Below are 9658 nucleotides of genomic sequence, written 5' to 3'. Positions count from 1 at the left end.
TATTCGGTGTATGTGAATTTTTGCTCATAAAGAAAAATCTGATGGTTCGTTTGAGCGACATAAAGGTTATTTTGTAGGTGATGGTAAAACCCAACAGATTGGCGTGGATTATGGTAAGACATTTAGTCCAGTTGTCAAATCGGCGACTATTCGTACTATTCTTAGTTTGGCTCTCTCCAAGACATGGATGATTCATCAACTTGACATAAAAAATGCTTTCTTACATGGCGAACTCAAGGAGACTGTTTACATATATCAACCTTTGGGCTATTGGGATCCTAATAGAACCAATCATGTGTGTTTGTTGAAGAAATCTATTTATGGGCTGAAACAAGCTCCGTGAGCTTGGTATAAACGATTTGTTGATTATGTCCATACCTTTGGGTTTTCTCATAGTAAAACTGATCATTCCTTGCTTGTTTATCGTCGAGGTACTTTTATGGCTTATCTTTTATTGTATGTCGATGATATTATTTTAACTGCTTTCTTTGATGCGCTCCACCGATTTATCATATAGCTTCTTAGCTCCGAATTTGCTATAAAGTATTTAGACCAGTTGAGCTATTTCTTGGGCATTGCTGTCACTCGTCATACATGCGGTTTATTTTTATCTCAAAAGAAGTATGCGGCCGAGATCATTGACCGAGCTAGTATGTCATCGTGTAAGTCATCTCCTACTCCGGTTGGTTCAAAACCGAAGCTCGGGGTTACTATGAGTATACCGTTTAAGGACGTATCTCTTTATCGGAGTCTTGAAGGGGCACTACAATACCTCACGTTCACGCGATCGGATATTACTTATGTTGTGCAAAAGGTATACTTATTCATGCATGACCTACGGGATGAACTTATGCACGCTCAGAAGCGCATCATGCGCTACCTACAAGGTACTTTGGATTATGGTCTTCACCTTTATCCCTCTTCCACAACCACTCTTGTCTCGTATACTAATGATTATTGGGGTGGGTGCCCCGATACACGGCGTTCGACGTCGGGTTATTGTGTCTTTGTAGGTGATAACTTGATCTTATGGTCCGCCAAACGTCTAGCTACTTTGTCTCGTTCGAGTACAGAGGCAGAATACCGAGGGGTTGCCAATGTGGTTTTTGAGTCATGTTGGTTGTGAAACTTGCTTTTGGAACTTCATTATCCTATTCCACGGGGCTACTTTGGTTTACTGTGATAATGTCAGTGCCATATATCTGGCTAGTAATCCTATTTAGGATCAACGCACTAAGAACATTGAGATGGATATACATTTTGTACGGGAAAAAGGTGGCTCGTGGCCAGGTTCGAGTGTTACATGTCCCCTCTCGTTATCAGATTGCAGATATCTTCACCATAGGCCTTCCGTTGGTGTTATTTGAGGACTTTCGGGACAGTCTTAGCATTCGGCGACCTCCCGCTTCGACTGCGGGTGTGTGTTAGAATATATGAAAATATATTCTGACAGATTGTATATATTTAGTTCCTAATATAGAGACATTTAGTTTATTTAGTTTCTAATATAGAGATATTTCATTTTCTTAATTATAGCCTAATTATACTCTTGTATTTGTGTATATAAACTATTGAGGTTAATGAAATAAATTAAGGGATTAATCTCTTTCAAGATCGAAGAAAAAGTACTTTAATAATTGAATGTCGGAGAGAAAGTGTTAAAATAATTGAAGGTTGAAAAGAAAGTGTTTCAATAAATTGAAAGTTGGTGACAAGTACATCCAGGCGAATACTAAAGACTAGTGTTTCAACAATTGAAAGATGGTGATCGACAAGTACATCAAAAAATTGATGCATGTATAACTTTGAATACGGGAGAATATTAAAAAAAAAAAAAAAATTGTACCAAAATTGGTTAGAGTTTAATAATTTATTTCATGTCCAAGTAAGATATGCAGTCACAACTTATATAAAAATGGAATTTTCAATTTATAGTCCAAGTAGATTTTTCACTATTATAAGTATGAATATTTTACCTATATCATAAAACAAAAATAGCGGAGAAAAATGAGAAATGATAGAAATCGTAGAAAACAGTAAAAAATTTATTGAGTTCATGAATAAAATATTATTCTTCATTGTCTCTTCAAACCATGCCATTAAACACTAAATATTAATCTTTTGTTCATTTTGTGATCAACTACAAATTTCTAGTCCTAGTATTTTTTTTTAAAAAAAAGAAGTGGAGCGTTAAAACAATCGTAAATTAAAGTTGTCTTTATGTGATTTGTTGGTCATAAATTCGAGTTTGTGTGAAACCAGTAGGACATGATGTCTATGTCACACTGCTTTCCACCAATCCCCTATAATACGGTATACTTTGTACATTGAGTTTCTTTGTTTTTAGTATTTTCTAGCCGATTAATTAGTTGAAACGGGTTAATCAACACGAGTGTTACTATAATTAAGCGTAAAAGTTGCTCCTTACATCCATAGAATTAAGTACTAAAATAGTTGCCTTTTGTAGCCCATCATAATGTCACTTACGAAAGAAGTGTTTTTAACATAATGAAAACATAGAAGTAGTTTTATTAACTCTACTAAATTATGAGAATCTAGAAAGAGGAGACATGTGACAAACAAGGAGACAACTCTAAAATCTATTGTCCTTAAACCTAGGAAGGTGTCTACACTTTGTTTCTTTGTATGTCCTCATCCATGGTATATCTTCCCTTCTATTGTATTCTTACTCTAATTTTTATGGTTTGTGTTTTCTAGAATCTTGACTGCACATTAATTAATTTGTACCTAAGTAAGCCTCGCTTTGATTTTTGTCTCTTACATCATTCATTAGCTAAATAGTAGTCCAATTTAGTGTAGTGTGATAAAGTCAACTTTAGAAATTGCCTCCGTAACGTGCAATTGTCTCATTAACGCGCAACGAATGTTCCATAATTTTTTAGAGAGAGAGTTGACAAGATCAACGAGGAACTTAGACTATACCATATGTATTTCTAATTCGAAAAATACTCTTTAAGTCTTAACGTATTGTGATATTATCTGCTTTAAGTCATATTTAAATATATTTTTTCTCAAAAAATCTCTTAACGTTTATAGTATTCAACACATTTTTAGTAGTTTTCTTTATCTTCTACTCTTGACGTAATATTTTGTTCACACACTGACACACACTCAACAATATCCCTATTAAACTATGTTTTATATGGCTTATCGCTATTCATGTGATAATTTGGAGGTTAACTATGTGACTTCCCATGCTTATTAATCGAGTATTTATGGCCATCACAGCTCATTGTCATCTTTTTTGTATGTGCCACTTTAAAGCTACGAGTAAAAGTAGCAAACCAGTCGACAGTCATAGACAAACAAAGGCACTAATCAGGTTCCACGCCAACTTCATACTAGTCTCATCGAATCATTGACTTTGATTATCAATTGTTGGACTAAAACTATTCAAAGATATTCTTAACATAGTGTAATGATATTGTCCGAACTAAGTTCGCACAATTATCCCACACGAGACCTCGCCCCATTAAAAGTATATATCAAATACCTTTAACTTATAAGTAATTCTTTTATTCTACTTTTCATGTGGGATATTATTCACACACCCAACATATAATATATAGAGAATGAAGTTATTGACTCAATGGTATGTATATGGGCATATTCCCTAAAGTAGGATAAAGTTTTAAACTCATGGAAATAATAAATTTAGGCATCTTTAATTTGTGTTGTTCCTGTTGATGGAGTCACGTAATCTATAGCGGGATCAGAGAAAATCTGTATGGTTCGTGGATGAACAAAATCCATGTACATTCCCAAGCTTTGCTAATTAAGACTAGTATATTTCCTTTGTACTGGGTTCATTGTATGAAATAAACACACTGCTATCGTCTGCATTATGTTTTCAGGGATTTCTTTATTCATGTATGACATCGGTTCTTGGATTGTAGTAACTACTTTTGCTTTATTCGTCAAAGTAATATTATAGTGGTGACAAATAGGTGGGTTGAAATGAATTTGAGCGGATTAAGATCATGTGTTGAGTTAATAAATAATCTATCCAAAAGTTATTTGAGTGGAAATGAATTAAAATGCGGGTCAAAACTACGTAAGCGCTACGACTTACGTAGTTGATCGGATCAGATAGCCCTTCCTTCTGGCAAGCAACCAAGCCCGATACATTCAATTCCATTCCGATCAATAACTTGGAGGTATGGCTGAGTGGCTCTAAAGATAGATGGCTAAAGGGCGGGTTCCACGATTAACTAAGAAGGCGATCGATTGGCTTGGAGAGGCACATTTATGGTTCTCAGTCCTACGCTTTTGCAGGATTTCTAGAATAGAAATAGACTTTTTTTTTTAGAGTAAGACTCCCTGCTTACTTCTTTCGACCAGCTCAGCGAATGAGTGGTCATATTCGACACCTCTTTCGCAAAATGCTTATTATCTTTTAGACTTTAATTCAATCGGATCATGAACGAATTAATTAAAGAAGCCAAACCTAGGCCGTCCTTCTTTAAAAAGCAATTGTCCTGCCACCAGTAAAAACAACTTATTTCAATAAGATAAACTCTCTTTTTCATAAGAATACTAACCTCACCTTTTTGTTCATTTTACAATAATTTTCTTACACTATCACAAGATAGAATAACACATACTTATAGGTTTGAGAAGCCTTCCACATAATAAATTATGAATTAGTGGGGGTAATAAAACTACATCCTCGAGCTATTTATTTTTGTTGTGTTAGCTAGTGGAAGTCACTTAATTCTTTGAAGAGTGATCTAATAATAATAACCTACAAACTTAGTACAATGCTCTACTGGATAAACACAAATTGCAATTTCTAAAATAACCTTATAGAGACATAAAGCAAAGTAGGTTTGTTAATTTGGTCTGAAGAAAGTAACATTATATTTGAAAACTCTCTTACTCTTTTTCTTCTTTTAATATCTATATGTATCTCACTTTTATTTCTTTTTCAACTTTTCCTACTCCCACCTTCTTTATCACTTTGTAAATTACATTTATGTGGAACCATTTCTTCTTTTTATCTTTTGACATTGCTCTCACAAAGATGAAGGAATCTTGAAAGAAAGAAGTCAAACCTTTGAGCCATATCTGACTAACAAGCGTGCCCACACTTTGGTCCTCAAAAGTAAAGAAGCCAACGCCTTGGTGTTTTGGTCAGAGTATATATTAATAATATTATCACAGATTGAAAACGAAAGTAAAAGAAAAAGGTGACTGTCCATCTCACAAAACAAAAACATTGCTTCTATACGTTATCGTACATTTAGAATTTTAATTTTATACGTTCAATTTTTAAGATCATTATTATCAACTTCCTTATATTTTTAAAGTTAAGAATTCATATATCTATTATTTATGTATAATTTTAGTGAATTTATATACATAATTTAATACTGCATATAAAAAAAATATTAAATTCAAATCCGTAATTTTTCTTTTTCTGGTCACCACCCTCAGAGCTTCTCTGCCCCAAAATCCGTTCAATCCCTTTTACTCTTCTTTTAGTTTGTCTCTTGCTATACGCTGATTTCTAGCTCTGCAAAGGTAAAAGAAAAGAGACACATTTTTTTATTTGATACTGTTAAATTTAGATAAAGACTGGCCTACAATATCAAAGTTGATTTTAGAATTTTAATTAAGCAGGATGATACGGAGTAACATTGAACCTACAATTGTTGTTAGCCGTCGTTTATACATGAATTTGATGATATTTTAAAAAAACAATATTTGAAACTAACTTGAAAAAACATATTAAAAATTAAAATTGTATTTGAACATGCATTTCACTTGAAAAATATAATAAAATTTGGTACCAAAGACATTATTTTTACTTGAAGATATAATTTTTTGTTTGACGGGATCGGGAATTGGGTGTCGGATCGGGATCGAGAATCGTGTTTCAGTCACATTGCTGGTTGGAATTAGGTGGTGAAGTTGAAAGTGATTCTTGAAAAATTCTTACTCTATGTAAGGTCATTTTTCTTAAATTTAAGAAAAATAAATTCATTTGAAAAGCATTTTTCAAAACTTTTAAGTTAATCAAACATGAAAAAAATTAACCTTGTACTAAACATATCTAGAATGGGTCATTAATGTATAGTTGGACTTGAAATTAGTTATATGAGTAATATATTATTTAAAAAAATTTAAGAATATTATTTATTCATGAATTTTTTATTAGTATTTTTGAAAAATTGACTCGAATCAGTTTTCGGATGGAATTTTCCTTCCACTTATAAAATTTTAAATTTTTTCTAAGTAATATATATATATATATATTCAAATGTATGATAAAACTCAAATATAGAAACTACTTTTTAACACAATTTAAAATATTTAATTCGAATAAAATTCAACTTAATTTATGACCAAAAACTAAATATTTATGGTAAAATTTAATTGTAAAGGGAACGTTGGGAATCTTTGGAGCAGAAAAAGTCAGTAAATTCAAATGTGTGAAGTTTCCTGATGTCTATTGGGCATATCTAAACTTCAGTCTATTACTCTATAAAAAAATAACTTCTAGCCCTTCGTAGTCTATACGTAAGCACACTTCTAGGAATTTCAATAGGTAAAAATTTATTCCAATCAATGTTTATATCAAGTTAATGAGAGGTAGTTTGATAACTTGTTAAAGTTATATCGGCAATCAGAGGTAGTATGGTAACTTGTTAGAGTTATATCGGTATTAATAATGTAGAGATTGATTATAAATAAATTTATGTACTATTTTATGTAAATATTAATTATTTATGTATTACTTATTTGATTTTTTATTTTATTTCTTTTATTCCATATTAATTAAATTTGTGAGACAATGCACATTTATTAAGAAAAATATTTAAGGATATAATTTAAATCATACTGTTCATTATTATTCTTTGTGAAATCATAAATGTAACTTTAGAAGTCGTGCAATTTATCTCCTAAAAAATGTCAAATTTCATTAAAGGAAAGGACAAATATGAAAAAAAAATCAAACATCTATCTTGAACTTTAAACAATTCAATTATTTTGAATAATAAAAATAATCCAAAAATTCAGTTAATATAAAAATAGAGGAATTGCTATTAATATGGAATAGAAAAAGTAGTATATATATTTTACTTTATTATATCACCTAATTATAATAAAGCATTGATTTGATATAAATAAGTATTTACCATTCAAATATACATAGCACAAAAATTAAAAAGCAGTAAATAATATAAGATAATTTTATCAAATCACGCTTATTAAATCTAAACATTAAAAAATAAATAATATTAAACAACAAAAATAAAATATACATAATATAATAATTTACTCATTAATTTTATAAATTGAATAAGTATTATTATTGAACATCTTAAAATAATACACAATTAAAGATGGATGGAGGAATTATTACCTCTATCTATTTTTTTAAAATCAAATAAAACTGTGCCTCTCACGTGACGATGACTCTACTCTTCTTCCCCTATATAAAACCATGAAACCAACAAAGCTTTTCATTATTCCACACCCCACTTCTCCTCTTTCAAAAAAAAAAAACAAGTAGAGAAGAGCTTACATCAACTCTCGAAGCAGAACCTAAAATACAACTCTAAAGCTGCCCCTCTTTGATAACCCCAAATCTACACTCAATGGAAGCTTTTAACCTTCTCAAATTCTGGCGAAATTCCGGCCCTGATACTGCATCTTGCCGGGACATAGTCTCTGAAATTGATGATTTGGACTACATATGTAACCCGGTGAATGAAACTGATGAAGAAACTGACGACGATGCGGATTCCTTCTTCGATTTGGTTTTCACTGGCCCCAATTTGGACAACAACTCCAAATCTCTTTCTCTCAACAGTCCCCGTGAACCGGAGTCCCCCAGAGATGTGTTTTTCAAACCAAAAGCTATTCCAATCAATTCCAACTCGAAGCCTCAATCTCCGATTTCAATACTCAGATCGGCTCCTAAGTTCCGGGTCTTCTTTTTCGGCTTAAGGAAAACGAAGCTGGAGAAGGTAGGCATTGTCGATTCTTCTCCGGCCAGTCCGAAGATTCAAACACAGAAACTGGCTCTCAAGGCAGAGAGCAAGCGCTTTGCGCTGAAATGCAAGGTGGAAGAGGCTCCGGTAAGCCGCCCTGTATTTACCAGAGACAACAGTTTAAGAAGCAAACTGCAGAACGAGAAGGGGGAGGTGGAGGAGCTTTCCGTTGACGATTCGTTGAAGAAATTTGTAAGAGTCGATGTGCCTAAGTACTTAAAATTGATGAAGCCATTGTATGCCAGAGCTTCGAAAAGGTACACTGATAAAATTAGTGTATCACCATTGTCTTCTCCGTCTGCACAATCAATGTCTTCACCCAGAAAAGCGTCAGAGGAGAAACGAGTTTCTTCATTCGGATCTGTTCGCAAACCCCTAGGGAAAAGCCGATCGGCGGCGTCTACCTTCGCCGGAGCTTCATCGTCGCCGTTAAATCGCCGTGACGATTCACTTCTGCAGGAGCAAAATGACGGAATCCAAGGCGCTATACTTCACTGCAAGAGATGTTACAGCTCAGTGGCAAAAGGTAGCGAAGATCTGGCAAGAGCTTCTTCCGAGGAATTGAACAGATGGAGCATATGAAAATCATCAATACTATTTTGAAAGTGAAGAGATAGCGGGAATAGGAAACGTTGTCGTATTTCCCGTTTGGTACTGTAATTATTATTATTATTTTTGTGTGTATGAGTACGTACAGTAGAGAGGAATAGTAGAGTTTAGCATATATTAGAGCAGTGGCTCAGAGACGTCACTTGAGAAAGCGTCCGTCCAGTTCCAGCAATGAATGGAAAGTGTTTTGGTTTATGTAAGTAAAAAAAATTGACTCTTTCAAGTGTGCTTGTGTAAAATTTTCAGTTTGGTTATTATGGTTTTGAATTTTTATATCAGATCAAATTTCAGCTGGCTATGTGATAAGAAGGTGCCACCGCAACTTAAGGACAAGCTTTATAAAGTGATGGTTAGACCGACTATGTTATATGGGGCGAAGTATTAGCCAGTTAAGGTTTTTTACGTTCAAAAGATGAAAGTAGCCGAGATGAGAATGTTGATATGGATGTGTGGGCATACCAGGAGCGATAAGATTAGAAATGAGGCTATTCGGGACAAGTTAGGAGTGGCCTCGGTGAAAACCAAGATATGGAAATGCGACTGAGATGGTTTGGACATGTGAAGAGGAGAGATACAGATGCTCAGTGCGGAGGTGTGAGAGGTTGGTCATGGATGGTTTCAGAAGACGTAGGGGTAGGCCGAAGAAATATTGGGGAGAGGTAATTGACAGGACATGGCGCAGTTACAGCTTACCGAGGACATGACCTTAGATAGGAGGTTGTGGAGGACCCATATTAGGGTAGAAGACTAGTACATAATCTCGTTATTCTTCCGTATTAGTAAGCGCATTAGCGCACTATAATTTCTTGTGCTCTGACTTCTGTCATTATCTTTCTATTACTCTCTATACTTTGATTACTCTATCTTATATGTGTCGCTTTCGTTATTTGCGTTATTTGTTATTTGCTTTCTCATATCGCTTTAAACTTTTTAGCTTTATCTATCCTCTTTTTATGTTTCTTTTGAGCCGAAGGTCTCTCGAAAACAGCTTTCCTATCTTCGTAGGAGTAAGGTTTGCGTACACTTTA

At 33.7% G+C, this 9658-nt stretch overlaps 1 protein-coding gene across 1 annotated transcript; it reads left to right on the top strand.

Moving 5' to 3' along the window:
• Window positions 1-7509: 7509 nt before the first annotated feature.
• LOC129895349 (probable membrane-associated kinase regulator 2) lies at window positions 7510-8924 on the top strand. The gene has a single exon (XM_055971062.1). The coding sequence runs from the start codon at window positions 7626-7628 to the stop codon at window positions 8601-8603; it is 978 nt and encodes a 325-aa protein (XP_055827037.1). The 5' UTR covers window positions 7510-7625; the 3' UTR covers window positions 8604-8924.
• The last annotated feature ends 734 nt before the right edge of the window (window positions 8925-9658 follow it).

The sequence above is a fragment of the Solanum dulcamara genome, chromosome 7 (genome assembly GCF_947179165.1).
Source record: "Solanum dulcamara chromosome 7, daSolDulc1.2, whole genome shotgun sequence".
In the NCBI taxonomy this organism is placed as follows: domain Eukaryota; kingdom Viridiplantae; phylum Streptophyta; class Magnoliopsida; order Solanales; family Solanaceae; genus Solanum; species Solanum dulcamara.
This window is presented reverse-complemented; position numbering and strand designations above follow the sequence as displayed.

Coding starts and splice junctions, on each gene's coding strand:
- LOC129895349 (XM_055971062.1), top strand. CDS start 7,626: ATGGAAGCTTTTAACCTTCTCAAATTCTGGCGAAATTCCGGCCCTGAT.